General features: G+C 43.8%; 1 protein-coding gene and 1 long non-coding RNA gene across 3 annotated transcripts; both read right to left on the reverse strand.

Annotated features, from left to right (window-relative positions):
- Positions 1–467: 467 nt before the first annotated feature.
- LOC126994302 (protocadherin Fat 1-like) lies at positions 468–18,459 on the reverse strand. Its single transcript, XM_050853633.1, has 9 exons — positions 18,366–18,459; positions 16,776–16,972; positions 16,713–16,740; positions 8,198–8,212; positions 7,499–7,593; positions 7,137–7,280; positions 5,090–5,284; positions 1,087–1,276; positions 468–514 (listed from the first exon to the last, which is right to left on the reverse strand). Exons 1-9 carry the CDS (start codon positions 18,457–18,459, stop codon positions 468–470), a joined length of 1,005 nt encoding a protein of 334 aa, XP_050709590.1.
- Positions 18,460–20,342: 1,883 nt separating this feature from the next.
- LOC126994307 (uncharacterized) lies at positions 20,343–25,315 on the reverse strand. Of its 2 annotated transcripts, none has more exons than XR_007748993.1 (4): positions 25,071–25,315; positions 24,725–24,829; positions 24,030–24,287; positions 20,343–20,629 (listed from the first exon to the last, which is right to left on the reverse strand). It is a non-coding gene; the product is annotated as an uncharacterized LOC126994307 (long non-coding RNA). The 2 variants fall into 2 exon arrangements; XR_007748992.1 differs by lacking the exon at positions 20,343–20,629 and adding an exon at positions 23,410–23,617.
- Between the last annotated feature and the right edge of the window lie 384 nt (positions 25,316–25,699).

Genomic DNA, 25,699 nt, shown 5'->3' on the forward strand with positions numbered 1-25,699 from the left:
TTGAGGGATGTGTGTGTGTGTGTGTGTGTGTGTGTGTGTGTGTGTGTGTGTGTGTGTGTGTGTGTTGTTGTTGTTGTTGTTGTTGTTGTTGTTGTTGTGTGTGTGTGTGTGTGTGTGTGTGTAAGATTACACACCAATATGTGTTTCCAGCATCCATCACAGCATCTATTCCAGTGTTCCTTTGTCAGACAATCGTCAGACGTCACCACCAGCCCGTCATTCCCCTCTGCCTTCCCGGCGCCAGCTCTTCCTCTTTTCTTTTTAAACGCCACGAGCAGCGAGGCCAGGAAATGGTTCTGGGGATGGCGGGAAAATAACCACCCTGCCAGCCTCCGCCGCCACCATCCCCACGTGACAGGAACCAATCTGCCACGACCCGCCAGCTGATGACACATTCACTCTCTTAATGGGAATCATAACGCCCCGGCCCCCAATGGTACGGGTTGACACTCGCCTCTACACTCCCACTATCCTCGCCATATCAGTTTTGGAGTTACAGCATCTGTCAAAACGCCTGAGAGTTTTGTTTCTTCACTGTGAGTCTGTGAGATTTCAACCTATTGGCGTTCCTTCACGTCTGCGATCTTAAGAGGCACTGTAGTAGTAGGTGATGTTTGTTTTGGTTCTTGTTTTGCTTTTGTAATCACAACAGAGTCCCTTTATTGTAGCTCGGCATTGTCCCATTGAGTTTTTTTCTTCACTTTGCCCTCACTTCAGCTACCACTTTGACCCCCTAGTCGTCTGCAGTGCATGTCCCTTACTACATTCAAAGACATCATTTATTTTGAGGGCTCTGTTACTGCACCACTCACTCACAAACACACCACCACCTATGTGTTCCCCCCTCCCCCTTCCTCCCCTCTCCTTCCCTCCTCTCCCTTCCCTTTCTCTCCCCTCCCCTACCTCTCATCTCGCACGCAACGCCACCACCCATATTTTCAGTCCTTCCCTCCCTTTTCCTTTTTTCCCCTCTCCTCCCGTACCCTACGTACCTCTTCCCTTCCATGACCCTCACCACTCACAAAGGACCAGCACCAGCATTTTCTCCCTCCTTACTCTCCCTTCCCTCCCCTCCCTGCCCCTCACCTCCTTTGCTTCCCACCACCTCCGTGTTCTCTGTGGTGTTCTCCAGGATGGCAGGCTGCCAGGGGTGGCCGACCACAGTAGGCGGCAGCTCCCCCGAGGACACCACCTTAATCGTGACTGGCGCCGTGGACCACAGGGACGGCGTGCCTCCCACCGCTCGCACCCGCACGTGGAAGATCTGGGTGTTGGCCTAAGGGGGAGAGGGGGGGGGGAGTGATGAAGGAAGAAAGGGAAACTGGAAGGATGGAATGAAGAAAAATGGGAAGGATGGAATGAAGGAAAATGGGAAGTATGTAATGAAGGAAAATGGGAAGGATGGAGAATGAAGAAAATGGGAAGGATGGAATGAAGGAAAATGGGAAGGATGGAATGAAGGAAAATGGGAAGGATGGAATGAAGGAAAATGGGAAGGATGGAATGAAGGAAAATGGGAAGGATGGAATGAAGGAAAATGGGAAGGATGGAATGAAGGAAAATGGGAAGGATGGAATGAAGAAAAATGGGAAGGATGGAATGAAGGAAAATGGGAAGGATGGAATGAAGAAAAATGGGAAGGATGGAATGAAGGAAAATGGGAAGGATGGAGAGAAGAAAAATGGGAAGGATGGAGAGAAGTAAAATTGGAATGATGGAATGATGGAAAATGGGAAGGATGTAATGAAGTAAAATGGGAAGGATGGAATGAAGGAAAATGGGAAGGATGGAAAAGAAGAAAATGGGAAGGATGGAATGAAGAAGAAAATGGGAAGGATGGATTGAAGGAAAATGGGAAGGATGGAGAGAAGAAAAATGGGAAGGATGGAATGAGAAGAAAATGGGAAGGATGGAATGAAGAAAAATGGGAAGGATGGAATGAAGAAAAATGGGAAGGATGGAATGAAGAAAATGGGAAGGATGGAAAAGAAGAAAATGGGAAGGATGGAATGAAGGAAAATGGGAAGGATGGAAGAAGAAAAATGGGAAGGATGGAATGAAGGAAAATGGGAAGGATGGAATGTAGGAAAATGGGAAGGATGGAATGAGAAGAAAATGGGAAGGATGGAAAGAAGAAAAATGGGAAGGATGGAATGAAGAAAAATGGGAAGGATGGAATGAAGGAAAATGGGAAGGATGGAGAGAAGAAAAATGGGAAGGATGGAATGAAGAAAAATGGGAAGGATGGAATGAAGGAAAATGGGAAGGATGGAATGAAGAAAAATGGGAAGGATGGAAAGAAGAAAAATGGGAAGGATGGAATGAAGGAAAATGGGAAGGATGGAGAGAAGAAAAATGGGAAGGATGGAAAGAAGAAAAATGGGAAGGATGGAATGAAGAAAAATGGGAAGGATGGAATGAAGAAAAATGGGAAGGATGGAAAGAAGAAAAATGGGAAGGATGGAATGAAGAAAAATGGGAAGGATGGAATGAAGAAAAATGGGAAGGATGGAATGAAGGAAAATGGGAAGGATGGAGAGAAGAGATTTGGGAAGGATGGAAAGAAGAAAAATGGGAAGGATGGAATGAAGAAAAATGGGAAGGATGGAATGAAGGAAAATGGGAAGGATGGAATGAAGGAAAATGGGAAGGATGGAATGAAGGAAAATGGGAAGGATGGAGAGAAGAAAAATGGGAAGGATGGAATGAAGGAAAATGGGAAGGATGGAGAGAAGAAAAATGGGAAGGATGGAAAGAAGAAAAATGGGAAGGATGGAATGAAGGAAAATGGGAAGGATGGAAAGAAGAAAAATGGGAAGGATGGAATGAAGGAAAATGGGAAGGATGGAATGAAGAAAAATGGGAAGGATGGAATGAAGGAAAATGGGAAGGATGGAATGAAGGAAAATGGGAAGGATGGAATGAAGGAAAATGGGAAGGATGGAAAGAAGAAAAATGGGAAGGATGGAATGAAGGAAAATGGGAAGGATGGAATGAAGGAAAATGGGAAGGATGGAATGAAGGAAAATGGGAAGGATGGAATGAAGAAAAATGGGAAGGATGGAATGAAGGAAAATGGGAAGGATGGAATGAAGTAAAATGGGAAGGATGGAATGAAGGAAAATGGGAAGGATGGAATGAAGAAAAATGGGAAGGATGGAATGAAGGAAAATGGGAAGGATGGAAAGAAGAAAAATGGGAAGGATGGAATGAAGGAAAATGGGAAGGATGGAATGAAGGAAAATGGGAAGGATGGAATGAAGGAAAATGGGAAGGATGGAGAGAAGAAAAATGGGAAGGATGGAATGAAGGAAAATGGGAAGGATGGAATGAAGGAAAATGGGAAGGATGGAGAGAAGAAAAATGGGAAGGATGGAATGAAGGAAAATGGGAAGGATGGAATGAAGGAAAATGGGAAGGATGGAATGAAGGAAAATGGGAAGGATGGAATGAAGGAAAATGGGAAGGATGGAATGAAGGAAAATGGGAAGGATGGAATGAAGGAAAATGGGAAGGATGGAGAGAAGAAAAATGGGAAGGATGGAATGAAGGAAAATGGGAAGGATGGAATGAAGGAAATATGAAAGGGGAAAGAAAGAAAATAAAACACAAGTTGAAGGAAAAAAGATGGAAGAATGAAAGGAAAGCAGAGAGGATGGGGCGAAGGAAGAAGAGAAACAAACAAACGAGGAAGGTCTGGGAGTTTGCCTTGGGGGGGGGGGGGGTGATGAACGAAGAAAGAGAAAATGGGAAGGATGGGATGGAAAGAATAAAACATAGAAAGGATGGAATGAAGGAAATGTGAAAGAAGACACAAAGGAAATAAAGGAAAAGCTGAAGGATGAATGGAAGATGGAAGAATGAGAGGAAAGCAGAGAGGAAGGGACGAAGGAAGGAGAGGAATAAGACAGAAAAAGAAAGACGAAGAAACAAACAAATAAAGCAGAGAAGCAAGAAAGTAAAAAGAAAAAAAGAAGAAAAAAAGTTAGGAAGCAAGACAGGAGATCGGGCGGAAAAAAAGAAGAAATAAAGAGGCAGAGAAGAAAGGAAGGAAAAAGAAAGAAAAAAACAGGAAACAAGGAAGTAGACGAAGAGAAAGAAAACAAAAATAGAAAAGCTAGGAATCAAGGAAAGAGACGAGGAGGATGAAAACAGGAAAAGAGAAGCAAGCAATCAAGGAAGCAAACGAAGAGAAAGAAATCAAGGAGCCGAGAAGAAAGAAAACAGGAAAAGAGAAGCAAGCAATCAAGGAAGCAAACGAAGAGGAAGAAATCAAGGAGCCGAGAAGAAAGAAAACAGGAAAAGAGAAGCAAGCAATCAAGGAACCAGACGAAGAGGAAGAAATCAAGGAGCCGAGAAGAAAGAAAACAGGAAAAACAAGAATCAAGGAATCAAGGAACCAGACGAAGAGAATGAACACAAAAATAGAGAAATATTAAAAAAAAAAATCAAAATATGCATCAGAAAATTTAATGTGCGTGACCTTTGAGTCGGTCCAGATGCCACTCCGTAACCTTCGAAATTCCAATATGATTATTAGCACACTAAGAGTCGCTCTTTTCACGACCTTTGCCTGAAATTCTCATTGATTCCGTTCATCTCTCTCTCTCTCTCTCTCTCTCTCTCTCTCTCTCTCTCTCTCTCTCTCTCTCTCTCTCTCTCTCTCTTTATTTCTATCTATGTATTCGTATCTGTCTATCAATTTATCAATATTTATTGCTTGCCAATCATTACAACGAAACTAAATATCTATCTATCTTTTTCCCTATCATGTTACTTTCATTCTATCAATGTGTCTGCCAACTGCCAATACATTCTCTGCATGTAACTAGTTATGCATTATTCTGTATCTCTACTCGTCACATTATCTATTAAAAACAAGTACCATACCAATGTGACTTGATATAAAACCACAAGCCCTATACACAACACTTCCTTCCATAACACTCCTCTTCTTCCCTCCTTTTCACCCTTTCCTCTGCCCTCTGACCTCTCCTTCTCTCTTCACCTCCGTTCTCAGGCCGCCTCCCATGAACCGTCACCCTTATCTCCCTCCTCCCTCTTCGTCCGCCGCCCTTGCAGTACTCACCATAGTCGGTTGAAGAGGTCGCTTTAGGGTGAGAACGCCTGTCAGAGGCTCTAGGTAGAAGAACTCCAGGTGGTTCGGGTGCCCCTCAAGGTGGTAATTGATTCTTGCATTCTCACCTGTGTCCCGGTCAGAGGCGGAGACCCTGAGCACCGGGGTGGCCGGGTTGTGGTCTGTGGCCAGCGTCTGCTCGTACCGCTGTTGTGGGAAGGAACATGTTGTGAAGGGGGTGACCCAGGCAAGCCGAGCGCTTAAATCACTGCACCACGCGAGAGTTGTGTGTAATTCACCATTATCTGATCACGCGATAAACCCGCGATCGCCAGCCTATACCCTCCACGAATGAGCATGGAGGTCACAAGATCTCTGGGTAGGCTACTGCCAAAATCACACAAACACAAACACACACACACACACACACACACACATATCGCGCGCCGGTATGTGTGTGTGTGTGTGTGTGTGTGTTTGATCACAGCAAAATTATTTATGCAACCTTTCATCAGCGTTCTTTTTCTCAGTATTCCTCCAGCTGTTCTGTGTTGATGGATATATCTGTATAATGCGGTTTTGTCCACAAAATACACAGAATATCAGCCTCAAGCCATCCACAACTACAGGTGATTCAGTAAACTTTGAGTCGCACAAAACATGAGTAGCAAGAGGACTAAAGAACGTTAAAAAAAAAAAAAAAAAAACGAATAGTTCTCCCTCACCTCCACAGGTACTTCCTTTGGACGACCTCGCTAGTATTTGAGTCGGATCGAGATGACCTGGTGACCTTCAGACTCAGTAGCAATAAATCACTATCTAAATCAATCAGGCACAATATCCCTCTGGGGCTATACATATATAGTACTTCTTCTTTAAGAGATTGCGACCCTCCTACCTTTGACTCCACTCCATAAAAACAGCATTCGACTAAATTATTCCCGATCCAATACTTCAGCGAGGGTTTAATTTTACAATCCATCGTGTGTGTGTGTGTGTGTGTGTGTGTGTGTGTGTGTGTGTGTGTGTGTGTGTGTGTGTGTGTGTGTGTGTGTGTTTTAGCCCTTTTCGAAATACTTACAAATTCTGAGTCAGTGCATCCATCAAGTCTTAATTAAATCTCACCTCTGTGTTAATCTCCAGAGACAATCAAGATATAACTAAACTATAAGGCACTTCAAACTACGCCCATTCCCCCATTATAAGTTATGCAGCTCGGACAAAAGCAGCACGTGTTCCCGGGGCCAAAAACTTCATCTTAACGACCCCGCAAGAAGGCCCGTCTAACCAACTTTCGCGAAGTCGCACTAAGATATGTGGGCCATCCATCTCCCTCGATCAAATGCGACGTGTCTGGGCGATGCCTTCACGACGGCCCACCTTTCCTCTTGCTCGTAATTTTCCTGGTGGCCAACTTTTCATCCTCTGCTATAAATGAATTGTCTCGTATTTACTAAACCATAAATTAATCCTTCCATGTTTTATGTCTCATCTGTGTTCAAAGACTCATGCAAGTTCCCAATTATTATTACTGTATTTTTTTCCTCTTTGTTTGGTCGTTGCAGTTTTCGAAGATTTATTCTCGCCTTTCTATCTTTTACTCTCAACAAACAAACTAATCGGTGTCGGCAGTGTCATTCAAGATCCTCCCCTTACTATATTTTTGTCTTCTACGCAGGATCGTTATAGTTTTCAGTTTTATCCTTTTGTCTTAATTGATAACTTTTACTCTCAACAAACAGAAGCCTACCTATGCACGTGTACTTTAATGTCCTCCCGTTCCTTTATTTTGGTCCTTTTCGTCGCGTTGTTGCAGTTTTCAGTTTTAGTTTTTCGTCTTTGTACCTTTTACTCTTCAACAAAAAGTCGTCTATCCCTGCGAGTGTGCTTTTTAAGGTCCTCCCATTGCTATATATTTATCCTTTTTGTAAGGTTGTTGTAGATTATAGTTTCACCCTTTCGTCTTCATACCCTTTACTCTCAGCAAACAGAAGCCTACCCCTACAGGCACCGTCCTTCAAGCTCCTCCTGCAGCCGCCCCAGGAAGCCGTCAACTCACCGGCAGGTCAAACACGGGCGGGTTGTCGTTAACGTCCTCCACCACGACCCTGAAGGAACACGACGTCTGGCTGGGCTGCAAGCCACTGTCCTTCGCGATGACCGTCAGGAAGAACTCTTTGTCCTCGCCGTCACGGTCCAGGCGCTGGCGGGCACGAGGTAAAGGAAGATGAAGGTGAGGAGAAGGGAAAATATGAAACTCCAAGAATGATGACATATTGCAAAGGATATTCTCTCTCTCTCTCTCTCTCTCTCTCTCTCTCTCTCTCTCTCTCTCTCTCTCTCTCTCTCTCTCTCTCTCTCTCTCTCTCTCTCTCTCTCTCTATATATATATATATATATATATCTATCTATCTATTTTACCAGGAGGACGGGGCTGCCAGCCGTCACGTTCTCCGTCACGTGGATGTCGTCGTAGGACTGGCAGTCGGGGAACACGGGGCGGTGGGCGTTGTCGTCTGGGTGGTGGAGAGGGGGGAGGGGGTATATTATTACCATTTTTTTACCATTATTGTTATCGTTGTTATTTGTAATGCTGCCAGCGGTGTCGAACATGACTCAGAAATGTAGTTGTTAATATTGAAACATTCCAACATCATCCCTCTAAAATGATTTGTTTAAGCTCAAGCCATTTCATGCATAAACTTAGTATCTCGTTAAGCAACTCCAAATTTCTCAACTTTCAGCACTTACTGCGGCTCATAATGTGATCTATAAAGTTTAGTGGCCATCAGTGTCTCGAAAACTAATTTGTCCATTAACTACGCAGACCCGGGCCTCTAAAACTTTATTTCCTCACCTTAAGTGAAAGACAACATTAAAAATCTCTTCACGTAACATTCTTCAACCTCGGCTTTTAAAAATAATTCCATCAGGAAACTTCAATTAATAAACATTCTCGCCCGTGGCCTGAACTGTATCAGACAAACCCTTTCCAATTTTAGTGTAAGTTCTTTCAAATATTCTCCTTTACACACACACAAAAAAAAAAAAAAAAAAAAAATATGCACCGCGTTGCATTTATTAATCCAGCAACGCACGGCATGACTTAATTATTCATACCTGAGACGAGGCGAGCTGCGGCAGCGTGGGAAGGAAGAGCTGAGATTAGTGATGCATGGAAACAGCAGAACGGAAGGGCAAGGCTTCCTGTGTATATTCAGCCAAGAAAGTCAATCCTATCCCCCAACCTGAAGTAACATGAGAACTGTCTAAACTGTAGGAAACCGACCTCAAAAATTTTATGACATTTACAGTTAGCATCGTATAACAACTCCTCTTTTCTTTCGCTCATTCTCTTGTGTACAGTAGGTGGCCGACAATTTTTGGGGGTAACTGCACGTCTTTCACTTACAAACACAAAACACAGGGGCTGGAGTAGGTAGGAAGACACCTACCGAACGGGCGCAAGCCACTCCCGGTGAGGTATATATGGGAGGTGAGAAGGGAGCTGAAGCCCTCCAAAGACCCTTCCCATGTCCTCACTAACCGTTTCCCTATTGTCTCACCAACACCGGAGAGTAGTTCAGCATGCTCTCTAAAGACAGATCCTCTCTTTATCCACACCACACTACATTCACATAACATATACCCCTTTTTCCAAAATTCAAAATTCAAATGGCTCAATTAAGCAATGCCTCGAGTCCCCCGGGACCAGGACCACAAATTCCCCCCCCTGACTCTCTGCCGACCGCTGACCTGAGAGGTGTCTTGATAACTCTCAATTTCTGCAACATTCGCGGTCTTCGCTCTAATTTTCATTCTGTGGAACATCATCTCTCCTCCTCTAAACCTCACCTTCTCTTCCTTACCGAAACACAGGTTTCTGAGGCTACTGACAGCAATCTCTACTCTGTTCCTCCTACTATATCCTAAATTTCATTCAAAAGCTGGATGTTGCGCCGTGCGCAACGACGTCATCACTTGCTCTCGTGCCCACGACCTTGACTCTTCTGAATTTTCCACCATCTGGTTAAGACTTCACTGTCATTCTATTACTAAATACATCTGTGCTGTTTATCTCTCACCTAACTCTACCAACTATGTAAAATTCTTTGACTATTTGAATTCTAAAGTGGAGCACATCTTGACCCACTCTCCCTTCGCTGAAATCTCCATCCTAGGAGATTTCAATGTTCACCACCAGCTTTGGCTTTCATCCTCTTTCACTGACCATCCTGGTGAACAAGCCTACAACTTTGCTATCCTCAACGACCTAGAGCAGTTGGTCCAGCACCCTACAAGTATTCCTGACCGTCTTGGAGATCGGCCCAACATTCTAGACCTCTTCCTTACCTCAAACCCTTCTGCTTATTCTGTCAAACTGTTCTCTCCGTTGGGCTCCTCCGATCACAATCTTATTTCTGCATCCTGTCCTATCGCTCCTGTACATCCTCTGGACCCACCGAAGAGGCGATGCTTCTGGCATTTTGCTTCAGCTCGGTGGGACGACCTGAGGATGTACTTTCCGATTTCCGTGGAATGATTATTGCTTCCAGGATAGAGACCCTCTGTGTGCTCAGCGCATCACAGAGGTGATTATCTCTCTGGAATGGAGGCATACATTCCTCGTTCTTTCTCTACTCCTCACGCTAAAAAGCCTTGGTTTAATCACGCTTGTTCTCGTGCTGTCAATGATAGAGAGGTAGCTCACAAAAGATACCAGAGCCTTCAAACTAATGCTAATTATGAACTTTACATTTCTGCCCGAAATCGTGCCAAATCTATTCTCCGACTAACCAAAAATTCTTTCATTAATAGAAAATGTCAAAACCTTGCTTTCTCTAACTCTTCCCGTGACTTCTGGCATCTAGCCAAAAACATCTCCTCCAACTTCACTTCTTCATCTTTCCTCCACTCTCAGTCCTGACGGCAACACTGCCGTCTCATCTATCTCTAAGGCTGAACTCTTCTCTCAAACTTTTCTAAAAACTCCACTCTGGACGATTCTGGGCATATTCCTCCTACTCATCCCCCTCTGACTCCTTTATGCCTGTTATAAAGATTCTTCAAAATGATGTTTTCTATGCCTCTCTGGCCTCAATCCTCAGAAGGCTTATGGACCTGATGGAGTGCCTCCTATTGTCCTTAAAACTGTGCCTCCGTGCTGTCACCCTGCCTGGTCAAACTCTTTCGCCTCTGCCTGTCAACATCTACCTTTCCTTCTTGCTGGAAGTATGCCTTCACACAGCCTGTACCTAAGAAGGGTGACCGCTCCAATCCTCAAACTACCGTCCTATTGCTTTACTTTCTTGTCTATCTAAAGCTTTTGAATCAATCCTTAACCGTAAGATTCAAAAGCACCTTTCCACTCTGACCTTCTATCTGATCGCCAGTATGGGTTCCGCAAGGGCGTTCTACTGGTGATCTCCTAGCCTTCTTAACTGACTCTTGGTCATCCTCTCTTAGCCGTTTCGGTGAAACTTTTGCTATTGCGCTGGACATATCAAAAGCTTTTGATAGGGTCTGGCACAAATCTTTGCTTTCTAAACTACCCTCCTACGGTTTCTATCCTTCTCTCTGTACCTTTATCTCCAGTTTCCTTTCTGACCGTTCTATTTCTGCCGTGGTAGACGGTCACTGTTCTTCCCCTAAATCTATTAACAGTGGTGTCCCACAGGGTTCTGTCCTATCTCCCACTCTTTTTCTGTTGTTCATTGATGATCTTCTTTCCAAAACGAACTGTCCTATCCATTCCTACGCCGATGATTCCACTCTGCATTATTCAACTTCTTTTAATAGAAGACCCACCCTTCAGGAACTTAACGACTCAAGGCTGGAGGCTGCAGAACGCTTAGCCTCAGACCTTACTATTATTTCCGATTGGGGCAAGAAGAACCTGGTGTCCTTCAACGCCTTAAAAACACAGTTTCTCCACCTATCCACTCGACACAATCTTCCAAACAACTATCCCCTATTCTTTGACAACACCCAGCTATCACCTTCCTCAACACTAAACATCCTCGGTCTATCCTTAACTCAAAATCTCAACTACTAAATCAGCTTCCTCGAGGCTGGGCGTTCTGTACCGTCTCCGCCAGTTCTTCTCCCCTGCACAGTTGCTGTCCATAGACAGGGGCCTTGTCCGCCCTCGTATGGAGTATGCATCTCATGTGTGGGGGGGCTCCTCTCACACAGCTCTTCTGGACAGAGTGGAGGCAAAGGCTCTTCGTCTCATCAGCTCTCCTCCTCATACTGATAGTCTTCTACCTCTTAAATTCCGCCGCAAGGTTGCCTCTCTTTCTATCTTCTATCGATATTTCCACGCTGACTGCTCTTCTGAACTTGCTAACTGCATGCCTCCCCCTCCGGCCCCTGCACTCGACTTTCTCATGCTCATCCCTATACTGTCCAAACCCCTTATGCAAGAGTTAACCAGCATCTTCACTCTTTCATCCCTCACGCTGGTAAACTCTGGAACAATCTTCCTTCATCTGTATTTCCTCCTGCCTACGACTTGAACTCTTTCAAGAGGAGGGTATCAGGACATCTCTCCTCCCGAAACTGACTTATCTTTCGGCCACCTCTTTGGATTCTTTTTAGGAGCAGCGAGTAGCGGGCTTTTTTTTTATTAATGTTTACTTTTTTGTGCCCTTGAGCTGTCTCCTTTGCTGTAAAAAAAAAAAAAAAAAAAAAAAACATCTTTCACTTCAATGTATGTCCATAATATTAAGTAACAAAAAATAAGGTATAAAGGGATGAAATCTAGAATGTTATAATAAGGAATCCATGTTTGTATTAAAAAAGAGAAGATTATGTAAGTTTTTTTTTTTTAATAACAATAAGAGATAAAGCCTGTATGGGTTCGCAAAAAGAAGTGTCTCTTTTCAGAATAATAGTTAAATGATGCTCTCGGCATCTACTCCTTTCCTAACATAAAATGGGATTGATCTCTGTCCCAGTCCACAACATCAGATCCTTTGTCAGAATGCTAATGGTGTACACAGTAGCAACTTTTTTCGGGTCACGTAACAAAAGATTGATAGAACTCTTCTCTCAAACTTTTTCTAAAAACTCCACTCTGGACGATTCTGGGCATATTCCTCCTACTCATCCCCCCTCTGACTCCTTTATGCCTGTTATAAAGATTCTTCAAAATGATGTTTTCTATGCCTCCTCTCTCTCATCCTCAGAGAAAGGCCTCAGCCTCTATATATATATATATATATATATATATATATATATATATATATATATATATATATATATATATATATATATATATATATATATATATATATATATATATATATATATATATATATATATATATATATATATATATATATATATATATATATATATATATATATATATATATATATATATATATATATATATATATATATATATATATATATATATATATATATATATATATATATATATATATATATATATATATATATATATATATATATATATATATATATATATATATATATATATATATATATATATATATATATATATATATATATATATATATATATATATATATATATATATATATATATATATATATATATATATATGCAGTGGTGGGCACGGGTCCGCTAATCCGCTAACCGCTAATTAGCGACGCTCACTTTGTCGTTCTCTGACTAACGGATTCACTATCTTTGGTAACAGTCAATTGGACCATAGCTTCCGGTGAATGTAGTTCTCCTCTGATAATTTTAAATCCACTAGAAAATTCAGACAGGTTTTGTTTATTTGTGTACACCTTTATCATCATCTGAATTTGGCATGCTATACACTTCTGGAAAGCTCTATGTCTACGCTACAACATATTGAAAATTTAGATCACAAGGTCTGTTTTTAATGGTTTTAGAGCCAAAATACTAAACCGAAGCTAAATCCATATAAAAAGTTAGCGGTTAGCGATTAGCATTAGCTTGCACTTTCTTTGTCAGTTAAGTGCTTTAGCGTAAGAGAAGCTAACTTTTAGTTAGTGGATTACCAGTTAGCGAAGCTAACTTTTCAGTTAGCGGTGCCCTAATAATATATATATATATATATATATATATATATAATATATATATAATATATATATATAATATATATATATATATATATATATATATATATATATATGCCTTTCTTAGTATTATGCAACACCCTCCATAAAAACACTCACAAACACACACACACACACACAGTATTACTCACCGTACGACGGGTTACTGGCTGATAGGAAAGGGGAAACAAAATGTAAGTATTAATTAGCAATTGCTTAGTTTTACAGAGAACACATATATAGAGCCAATAGGGATATGAATACTGGGCTTAATGAGTCTCCCATGCTCTATTGTGTCTTTTGGAAGAAATATATATATATATATATATATATATATATATATATATATATATATATATATATATATATATATATATATATATATATATATATATATATATATATATATATATATATATATATATATATATATATATATATATATATATATATATATATATATATATATATATATATATATATATATATATATATATATATATATATATATATATATATATATATATATATATATATATATATATATATATATATGCCCTCAATACAGTATATCATGGATGGGTGCACACTCCACGTACCTTTTATTTTGAACAAAGACATTCGGTTCAACAGCCGAGTGTCATTACCACAAAACCTGATCCCTCTGAATGTACAGTAAATTGATATTTTTTTTTATTTTTTATGATTTGCACGGATTTTCATGCTAGGTGGCATTCGTGTTGTTGCACACCTAGTGCTCGCCCTGTTTAAGTTCTGTCACTTTTCTCTTTAATTTTACAGTATTCTGTTTTTTAAATGGACAGTTGTAAAGAAAGTGTATGGAAATATCCGCATACATAAGAACATAAGAACATAAGAACGTAAGGAGTCTGCAAGAGACCGGTTGGCCTAAACAAGGCAGCTCCTGTAATCCTAACCCCACCTTAACTCACTATCCATAACTTTATCTAACCTCTTCTTGAATGTAGCTATGGTATTCGCACCCACAACATGGCTGTCAAGCCTGTTCCATTCATCTACCACTCTACTGGTGAACCAATTCTTGCCTATGTCTTTGCTGAATCTGAATTTGTCTAATTTAAAACCATTGCTACGTGTCCTATCTGGCTCATTTACTGTCAAAATCTTATTGACATCTTTATTGAAGCCCTTCATCCATTTATAAACTTCTATCAAGTCTCCTCACAACCTTCCCCTTTCTAGCGAGTGTAGATTTAAATGCTTGTCTATCTTCATAAGGCAAGTTTCTCACCCCTTGTATCATCTTTGTCATCCTCCTCTGTATAGATTCTAACATTTTGATATCCATTCTATAGTAGGGGGACCAGAACTGAACTGCATAATCGAGATGAGGTCTAACTAGTGCTAAGTAAAGTTTTAGGATGACTTCAGCTCTCCTATTGCTTACGATCCTTGAGATGAAACCCAGTACTCTGTTCGCCCGATTTTTAGCCTTAATGCATTGGGCCCTAGGACGGAGGTCATCGCTCACTAGGACTCCTAAGTCTCTCTCACACCCAGACCTGCTTAGAGGAGTGTCATTTAAGAATTAATTGTGTGAGGGGTTACTCCAACCTACACTCAGAATGCTACACTTCCCGACATTGAATTCCATCTGCCACATCCCTGCCCAATCATATAGTCTGTCAAGCTCATCCTGGAGAACGGTAGCGTCCCTGTCTGATTGGATTACTCTACCGATCTTGGTATCATCTGCGAACTTACTGACATCACTACTAATTCCTGTGTCCAAGTCATTGATGTAAATAATAAAAAGCAGAGGACCCAGCACCGACCCCTGTGGGACTCCACTCGTAACACTGCCCCATTCAGATTTCCTACCATTGATTTGCACTCTCTGCTTCCTACCACTAAGCCACGCCCTGATCCAGTTCAAAACTTTCCCATCTACGCCGTGAGCCTGCAATTTTTGTAATAGCCGGTGATGAGGGACTTTGTCGAATGCTTTACTGAAATCTAGATATAATATGTCATAGTTTTCATCTCTGTCAACCGCCTCGATTACTTTAGTGTAGAAGGACAACAGGTTAGTAAGGCAAGACCTCCCCTTTGTGAACCCATGTTGTGAATCATGAATTAAATTATGCTTTTCTAGATGGTCCCGAATGCTCCTGGCTATAATTGACTCTAACATCTTTCCCACAACTGATGTTAAGCTAACTGGGCGATAGTTTGAGGTGGCTGACTTGTCTCCCTTTTTGAAAATCTGCGTCACATTAGCTACTTTCCATTGATTGGGCACATACCCAGAATTTACCGACATCTTAAAGATATCGGCAAGAGGGCCACTAAGGACTTCCTTGCACTCTTTCAGAACCCTTGGGAATACTTCGTCTGGGCCCGGCGATTTGTTTTTCTTCAACCTACCAATCTCATTCTGGACTACTTGCCTAGTGATGATCACATCCCTCAACTTGTCGTTCTCGTCACCCTCATATATCTGAACTCTCTCCGGAATGGTTGTTAGATTTTCCTGCATGAAAACTGAGAGGAAATAGTCATTCATCATTTGGCTCATATCTTCTCCATTCTCAACGAGCTCGCCCGTGTTTGTTTTCAACGGTCCAATTCTGTCCCTTGTTTTCGTCCTGTACAATTTGAAGAAGCCCTTGGGATCGCTCTTGGCCTCGTTGGCTACCCTAATCTCATAATTTCTTTTTGCTAGGCGGGTGTTCTTCCTCACCAACCTGGCTAGCTCAACATACCTACCCCTGAGGTGGATCTCTCTGTTCTTTATTTTTCTATAAATTCCTCTCTTCAAGCCTATTTTATGCTTGAGTCTGCGGGTCATCCATTTGGGGTCGTTATTTTCCTTCCTACGTGCTTGGTAAGGGATATGCTGTCTCTGACCCTCTGCAATTTCTCTAACTAAATTATTGTAGGTCATTTCTACTTGGTTCCCCTGTCTTTCCGGTTCCAGCCCTGAGATCTGGCCCTCATCCAGCCCTAAGGTTTCCCAATTTACCTCCTCAAGGTGTCTTCTGAGCCCCTCATAATCAGCTCTTCTAAAGTCGGGCACCAACACAGGGTTGAGTTCATGGGTCACCGCCCAGTCTAATTTAAACCTAATTTCCTTGTGATCACTGCCACCTAATTCTCCCCCAACTGAAGAAATGTTTTGAGAGATCTAACTAATACATGTCCAATATATAGTTCTGGAAATGAGGCAGCTTTCTAAACTATGTACTGACAACACTACCAGGCACAGAACACACCAGCAAGACATGAGGGATAACTTTCACCAGTCCTGCCCCTTAACCCCTTGACTGGATTTCTCACAAGAAGACCTCACCAAGCTACAGCAATGGAACAAAAAATGTCTGCTACAATTCACTGAAGAAAAATGTAAAGTCCTGCACCTTGGGAGGGGATATCCAGCACAGCAATACCTCATGGGAAACACTCCACTATCACCACAGAGGCAGAGAAAGACCTGGGAGTGTATGTTACCAGGCTACCAGTGAAGGCCAAATCCGTGCCAATTGCAGTGGTCGGATTAAAGACCCCCACACTCACCTTGAAGCAGAGCGCCAGCCAGTAGCGGCTGTGGGTACGGATGACCCCATTGGTGGTCTGCACGGCACTCTTGTTGGGCACCAGCTGGGGCTCAAGGGGGGGCAGCAGATCCCCCAGCAAGGCCTTGGCACACAGCGTCATGCAGTAGCTGATGGTGGTGAGGTTGAAGCCGCCCTCCAGTGCCAGAACTATGCGGCCCTCGGCCAGGCCAGACAGAAGGGCCATCATATGTCCACAGCAACCAGGACTCACGCGGCAACCTGGGAGTGTGTGTGAGGCTGTTACTTTAGGTATGAGATGCATGAAGGGAGGAATGGGGGTGAGGAAGAGAAAGGGAGTTCTTCACTATGGAATGCAATGGTTACGGTGTGTTACTTTAGGTATGAGATGCATGAAGGATTGAAGGGAGGAATAAGGGAGGAGGAAGAGAAAGGGAGTTCTTCACAATGGAATGCAATGGCTAGGGTGTGTTACTTTAGGTATGAGATGCATGAAGGGAGGAATGGGGGTGAGGAAGAGAAAGGGAGTTCTTCACTATGGAATGCAATGGTTACGGTGTGTTACTTTAGGTATGAGATGCATGAAGGGAGGAATGGGGGTGAGGAAGAGGAAGGGAGTTCTTCACTATGGAATGCAATGGTTACGGTGTGTTACTTTAGGTATGAGATGCATGAAGGGAGGAATGGGGGTGAGGAAGAGGAAGGGAGTTCTTCACTATGCAATGCAATGGTTACGGTGTGTTACTTTAGGTATGAGATGCATGAAGGAGGAATAAGGGAGGAGGAAGAGAAAGGGAGTTCTTCACAATGGAATGCAATGGCTAGGGTGTGTTACTTTAGGTATGAGATGCATGAAGGAGGAATAAGGGAGGAGGAAGAGGAAGGGAGTTCTTCACAATGGAATGCAATGGCTAGGCTGTGTTACTTTAGGTATGAGATGCATGAAGGAGGAATAAGGGAGGAGGAAGAGAAAGGGAGTTCTTCACAATGGAATGCAATGGCTAGGGTGTGTTACTTTAGGTATGAGATGCATGAAGGAGGAATAAGGGAGGAGGAAGAGGAAGGGAGTTCTTCACAATGGAATGCAATGGCTAGGCTGTGTTACTTTAGGTATGAGATGCATGAAGGAGGAATAAGGGAGGAGGAAGAGGAAGGGAGTTCTTCACAATGGAATGCAATGGTTAGGGTGTGTTACTTTAGGTATGAGATGCATGAAGGGAGGAATGGGGGTGAGGAAGAGGAAGGGAGTTCTTCACTATGGAATGCAATGGTCTGAGATGACAATACATCAGGATACAATATAAGGAGACTACAAAATGCTTCATTGCATACACATGGCAGCCCCTGAAGATGAGTTATTAAGGCAGATAAAAAATAAATAAATAAATAAATCAAAAAGAACAATACAGAAATTTTGGATAAGAAAGAACACTAAAGGAATAAAGAGAGGAAAACAAGAAACCCAAACAGTGAAGGAGTGCACCAGGGAGTGCTGTTATGAAGCCAAAACTCCCGACCATGAACTGAAAATATAATAATGGAGGGAGAACTGAACTGAACTGAACAGATAGTGACAGAAAAAGAGAAAGAGGCAGCTGCAGGTAGTCATACAGATAGTGACACCATCCACCAACCTCCAAGTGGGTCCCCGCACCAACATCAAGGCTGGCAGTGACCAGGACCAGCTGTGGGTTGAACTGGTAGGCCACGGGCAGCACCACCTGAGTGAGAGCCTCTGCGTCACCCATGCCACTCTGAAACAACACAAGAAAAACACTGTGGCTTTAGTAAACACAACTTCTTCCTCCTGAACTGTGGCTGGGAGGAAGGACACTGGACGATGAAATACCAGAGCTGAGGACCATAACTGATTCTTGCATTGGGAGCTTGGATAGCAGGGTGAACCTTCATGTGCTGGACAGGGCTGTGTGGATCTAGACATTGATCACTGGGAATCATAACAGGAAAAAAGTGTCAGGTAATTGTGACTGAATGAAAATGCAATACTTCAGCACCAGTGTAGGGAGAAAAATACTCAGAGGACTTAGCACTCGAGGGTCAATTTTCTGATTTGTAGCTGGGAGGAAAGACATGGGGTGGTGGAATAGCTGAATCAAGGGTTTAGCTGTTACATCTCTCTCTCTCTCTCTCTCTCTCTCTCTCTCTCTCTCTCTCTCTCTCTCTCTCTCTCTCTCTCTCTCTCTCTCTCTCTCTCTCTCTCTCTGCCAGCCTAGTTTCCTTTTTATCATTCCTTCTTTCCTTAAATTTCCTTGGACTCTTCCCTCCTTTCTCCATTTAATTATTCCTCTTTCTCCTCCTCCTTCCTACCATCTTTCCAGGCCTCCTTTTCCTTCCTTCCTTCCTTTTATTCCAAGTGAGGGCTGGAGCACTATTTCAAGTTGGTTAGCATGTGTTTGAATAGGTATTTAGAACAATCAAAACACCTCTCCTTCAGAAACTGATCTCTCTTTTGGCCATTTAGGCAATTATGGATAAGTAAAATATTGTGCCAAAATTGTTCCTGGTCCATGTAATGTGTCTATGTATTTTTTGGGGGAGAAAGGATGGACTCTATTTACCTCCCTTCAATACAACCTTGGTGATGCTGTTGTTATGTTCATTTATTCTGTTTGTTTTACAGTAAGCAAACTGCATTGCATTTCTTTCCTCTCCCTCTTCCTTCTCTCCCTTTTCCTGAATGGTTCCTGTCTGTTGAGGGAAACAACCTCTCTCGAAATAGCTGTTCATTTATTTGGGAAAAAACAAACTCTAGGCACCTGGCTCATAGTTGTCATCATCTGATTAACCTTAAAAGATGCAGCATTGAAATACTCCATCTGACATCTTCACTACCAGGTCAATGAACACAGTACAGATAAACTTATCAATTCATGAAAGGTAATACAGCAAATGTCAGGAGATAACTGGGAGTACCTACCTATCACACTATCTATCTGTCTCTCTATCTATCTATCTAGGCATAGTATTTGGACATGAAGAGCTCTCAGGTCAAAGGCAGGTCTGGTGAGGGTCAGAGAGTAGGACATGAAGCAAGCGACCAGTGAGCAGCATTCTCAAGCTGCAACAATGTCTGTGTAAAAGTAATTCCAAAAAAGGGTCAAGGGAAACTTGGTCCCATGGAGGTGCAGCACACTTGTTAACCCCTTGGCTGCAGATTTCCAGCCAGAAGACAGACCTCACCAAGCTACAGGAGTGGAACGAAAATGTCTGCTACAATGCAATGAAGAAAAATGTCCTGCACCCTGGGAGGGGATATCCAGCACACCAATACCACATGGGAAACACTCCACTATCCACCACAGAGGCAGAAAAAGTCCTGGGAGTGTATGTTACCAGGCTACCAGTGAAGGGATATCCAGCACACTAATACCAAATGGGAAACACTCCACTATCCACCACAGAGGCAGAGAAAGTCCTGGGAGTGTATGTTACCAGGCTACCAGTGAAGGGATATCCAGCACACTAATACCACATGGGAAACACTCCACTATCCACCACAGAGGCAGAGAAAGTCCTGGGAGTGTATGTTACCAGGCTACCAGTGAAGGGATATCCAGCACACTAATACCACATGGGAAACACTCCACTATCCACCACAGAGGTAGAGAAAGACCTGGGAGTGTATGTTACCAGGCTACCAGTGAAGGGATATCCAGCACACTAATACCACATGGGAAACACTCCACTATCCACCACAGAGGCAGAGAAAGTCCTGGGAGGTACCAAGAGCTGCCTCAGGTACATCAGAGTACTTAGACTATCTTCATTATGTTTTGTCTGTGAATGAAAAAACACCTTAGTGTGTAGTGCACTTACCCTTCCGTAAGGCTGCGTGTTGCTCCACCTGCTCGTCACACACCAGACACAGCCTCGGAGACTCACTCAGCACCACGGCCTCTGAAGACAAGGCACAGAGCTCCTCAGTGACTCCTGTTTGCTGTGACTGAGCTTCCTATGAAAGGTGTACATCCCTCCCTCTTCCTTCTCCTCCTCCTCCTCAGCCATTATTATTGGTCCACTGCAGTACAAAGGCATTTCCTAATGTTCCTAACCTCTCACATCTCCTTCACTCCCTCCCTTCCCTTAACTCTCCTTTCCCCTCCTTCCTTTCCCTTTCTTTACCTCCCTCTCCCTTCCTCCCTGCTTCCTTTTCTTTCCCTCTCAACCCCCCCCTTTCTCTCTCCCTCTTCCTCTTTGCCTTGCGTAAGCAACATAAGGAGCGTAAGCAACAGAAGCCCCGAAGTCTTCCTCAAACTATATTTAGCATTAGTTAGACCTCATCTTGACTATGTGGTTCAGTTCTGGTCACCTTACTATAGAATGGATATCAAAATGTTAGAATCGGTGCAGAGGAGGATGACTAAGATGATTCAGGGGTTGAGAAACTTGCCATACGAGGAAAGACTCAAACAGTTAAACTTGCATTCTCTAGAAAGGCGAAGGGTGCGTGGAGACATGATCGAGGTTTATAAATGGATGAAGGGCTTTAATAAGGGAGACATTCATAAGGTTTTGTTGGTAAGAGAACCGGGTAGGACACGAAGTAATGGGTTTAAACTGGATAAATTCAGATTCAACAGGGACATAGGCAAAAATTGGTTTACTAACAGGGTGGTGGATGAGTGGAATAGGCTTAGCAGTCATGTGGTGAGTGCCAATACAATTGTCACATTAAAAAATAGACCAGATAAATTCATGGACAGCGATATTAGGTGGGGTAAGATACACGGGAGCTTAGGGTCAAAGGAGCTGCCTCGTACAGGCCTACCGGCCTCTTGTAGACTCCTGCGTTCTTATGTTCTTATGTTCCCTCCCTCTCTTCCATTGTTTCCTTTCTCCTCTTCCTTCCCTCTCCCTCTTTCTCCTCCTCCTCCTTATCCTCTTCTTCCTCCAATTTGAATACAGCATTATTTTCTATTACAGGCTTTTACTATAATTTTCTCTCCTCCTTTTCCTTCCTCCTCCTCCTCCTCCAATCTAAAGACCCAACCATGAGCAGAGACTAGAGGAGTGACTCAATGCCATTCCTTTTCATCTCCTGTCTCACACACCTCCTCCTCCTCCTCCTCCTCCTTCTTTCTCTACCAATGTGAACACAACATTACTCTCTCCTACATGCACTTATGGTACTTCTTTCTCCCCCTCGTACCTGCAGCAGTGAGCCGGCCGAGAGCAGGGCACAGACGTTGGTGGCGGGGTGGAGGTAGACAGACTTGTAGTTCTCCTGAAGGGTCTGCAGCTCCTCCTCTCGCTGGGCCTGGAGGCTGAACATGAAGGCCACGTGTTCCTGGCTGTGCATGAGCTCCACCTCCTCATGCTGGGCCACCGAGGCTGTGCAAGGATGGATAGAGGGAGGGAGAAAAGGGTTAGATTAGGATTAGACTCTTTCTTTATCAATATCTCTTTGACATCATCTATAAATCTCTATTTCTCATTTACTCTCTCCCATCTCTCCTTCCTTTATCCGGAATCTGTTTTGCATTCTCTCTCTCTCTCTCTCTCTCTCTCTCTCTCTCTCTCTCTCTCTCTCTCTCTCTCTCTCTCTCTCTCTCTCTCTCTCTCTCTCTCTCTCTCTCTCTCTCTCTCTCTCTCTCTCTCTCTCTCTCTCTCTCTCTCTCTCTCTCTCTCTCTCCCCTCAATTCTAATTCCAACAATGAGAACAACTTCTTTGCCTCAACTCAACCCAACTGATCCTACTGGCTGACACTGCATCAAGTTTATAAAGCAGGTCCAAGGAATAGAGAGAGCTGCATACCCTCTATGCTTTACTATGGGTGGCTATACAGGTGTTAGCCAGTGCAGGTGTGAAGGGAGACTCATACTAAGCAAGGCGAACAAGGAGAAGTAAACAACTGAACAGTGAACGACGGAACAGTGACATAAACATGAACACACACATCATACAGACAGTGCCTCCACCACCCACCTGCAGCCGCTGGCCTCGCCCCAGCACCCCGGCACGCCCCAGCATCTCCCACACCCGCTGGATGCGCTCTGGATGTTCCCTGTGTGGGGGGGGGAGAGGGTGAATTAGTGTGTACCTCTGTGTGTTGTGGTGTGAGGGAAACTTGTCTGGTAAAAAAGGTTGCTCTAGTACGAGGGTAGAAAGCTGCCTCAAGGGGTTATGTGTGGTCAAAGTTATGGTGGTTAAGTGTTGGTTAGATAAGTGAGGAAAGCTTTGTCTTCTAGCTCTGGTAAAGAGTATTAAAGCTGCCTGAATGGGTGACATATGTAACAAGGAATTGGGTGAAAATAAATAAATGGTATGCAGAAAGTTGGAAAGTTTGGTTTAGTCGGCACAATATCTGTGGTCATATGCCAGAGAGAGACAGAAGGGAAGGAATTATAGGAGAAGGGAACAGATCCCAGGAGACGGGACACAACCCCCGATTAATACCTGGTACCCATTCACTGCTGGCTGGACAGGGGCGTGGGGTATCGGAAAAGCCTCCCAAATTTTTCCACTCCGCCCAGGAATTGAACCCGGGCTCTCTCGGTTGTGAGCCGAGTGTGCTAACCACTGCACCACGAAGTCCTCTATAAATGGTATGTGTGAGGGAAACTCTGAGTCTTTTTGAGGTAAAAGCTCTGGTAAAAAGATGCCATGTGCTGCCTCAGTGGGTTTGGTGTGGATAAGAAATTCGGTCCAAGTAGATATATATATACGTGAGGGAAACTTGGTCTTCTTGAGGTAAAAACTCTGGCAGGTACCAAGAGCTGCCTCGGGTACATCAGAGTACTTAGACTATCTTCATTATGTTTTGTCTGTGAATGAAAAAACACCTTAGTGTGTAGTGCACTTACCCTTCCGTAAGGCTGCGTGTTGCTCCACCTGCTCGTCACACACCAGACACAGCCTCGGAGACTCACTCAGCACCACGGCCTCTGAAGACAAGGCACAGAGCTCCTCAGTGACTCCTGTTTGCTGTGACTGAGCTTCCTATGAAAGGTGTACATCCCTCCCTCTTCCTTCTCCTCCTCCTCCTCAGCCATTATTATTGGTCCACTGCAGTACAAAGGCATTTCCTAATGTTCCCAACCTCTCTCACATCTCCTTCACTCCCTCCCTTCCCTTAACTCTCCTTTCCCCTCCTTCCTTTCCCTTTCTTTGCCTCCCTCTCCCTTCCTCCCTGCTTCCTTTTCTTTCCCTCTCAACCCCCCTCTCTCTCTCCCTCTTCCTCTTTGCCTTCCCTTTCCTTTCCTTCCCTCCCTCTCTTCCATTTTTTCCTTTCTCCTCTTCCTTCCCTCTTCCTCTCCCTCTTTCTCCCCCTCCCCCCTCCCCTTCCTCCCTACATACCTTCCCTCCTCAGCTGCAGCAGTTTCTCATCAATCCTCTCCCTGAGCTGCTGTGTCTATGGTGTCAGGAGCTGCATGGTGTCTGGTCTGTAGGCATAAGGGCCAGACACCCACCAGGCCTTGGAAGGAGAGGCTCGGGGTGAAGGTGCTGGGGTCAGCCTCGCCCCACACCTCCTGCTGGCATAAGGACCCCTGGTACTGGAAGCAGCGCCAGTGTGCCCGCTGGACGTACACCAGGCTCAGCAGTGTCTCCTGAAGGCTGGGGAGGACAGGGAAGGGAGGAGGATGGTTAATGTTGAGAAAAAGAGCAGGTTAACTATAGGAAAAAGACATTGTTTCTGAGATCCAAGAAAGGCCATCAAGGAAAAATAAAACAATGCTACAGGCCTAAACAGCTTCCTCTTAATGAGCAGACATGGATAGGGAAAATAAAATAGACAGCAACAGTAAAGTAAGGAGAATAATAATAATAAAAAAGAGGGACAAAAACAATATTAAAACAAAACAGTTCAATAAATCCTGCATCAGAGATAAGGCAGACAGAGAGAAAGATAAATGGATATAGACAGACTGAGTTAGATAGATAGATAAAGACAGATATAAGCAGAGATAGATAGACAGGCACAGAGATGGACAGATTGATACAGAAAGATATAGACAGAGAGATAGATAGACAGACAGACAGCTATCAGGCACCTTGGTGATGGCTGCAGGGGGGTCCAGCAGGGGGGCAGTGGTGGCCCAGCAAGGCACTGAGGGTGTGGGCGGCACTCTTGGCCTGCACGGCAGGCAGCTCCCACCCTGCACACACAACAGGGATTGCTTATTACCATTACTATTATTATTATTATTATTATTATTATTATTATTATTATTATTGTTATTACTACTATTATTATTATCAATATTACTATCATCCTGCTACGTAATAATAATTGTCTGAGCTATTTTTTAGATTTCTGTGCAATATTCTTTTTTCAAGTTTTCAGTGATGTCATTTTTTTTTTCCCAATGGAATTCTATAGGGAGGTAGAATGCATACCAGTGTGTGGATGTGTGGTGCTCAGTTCCTGCCACTATGTTTGGGTGAGGTCAGACTGGTCACCTCCAGCACCAGCACCACCTTGCCCCGCGCCAGGGCCATCAGCTGGGAGGTGAAGTGTGTGTACAGGCCTGGCCACACCTCCAGCACCAGCACCACCTTGCCCCGCGCCAGGGCCATCAGCTGGGAGGTGAGGTGTGTGTACAGGCCTGGCCACACCTCCAGCACCAGCACCACCTTGCCCCACACCAGGGCCATCAGCTGGGAGGTGAAGTGTGTGTACAGGCCTGGCCACACCTCCAGCACCAGCACCACCTTGCCCCTGCCAGGGCCATCAGCTGGGAGGTGAGGTGTGTGTACAGGCCTGGCCACACCTCCAGCACCAGCACCACCTTGCCCTGCGCCAGGCCATCAGCTGGGAGGTGAGGTGTGTACAGGCCTGGCCACACCTCCAGCACCAGCACCACCTTGCCCCACACCAGGGCCATCAGCTGGGAGGTGAGGTGTGTGTACAGGCCTGGCCACACCTCCAGCACCAGCACCACCTTGCCATGTGCCAGGGCCATCAGCTGGGAGGTGAGGTGTGCGTACAGGCCTGGCCACACCTCCAGCACCAGCACCACCTTGCC

This window comes from Eriocheir sinensis, unplaced genomic scaffold (assembly GCF_024679095.1).
Source record: "Eriocheir sinensis breed Jianghai 21 unplaced genomic scaffold, ASM2467909v1 Scaffold77, whole genome shotgun sequence".
In the NCBI taxonomy this organism is placed as follows: Eukaryota; Metazoa; Arthropoda; class Malacostraca; order Decapoda; family Varunidae; genus Eriocheir; species Eriocheir sinensis.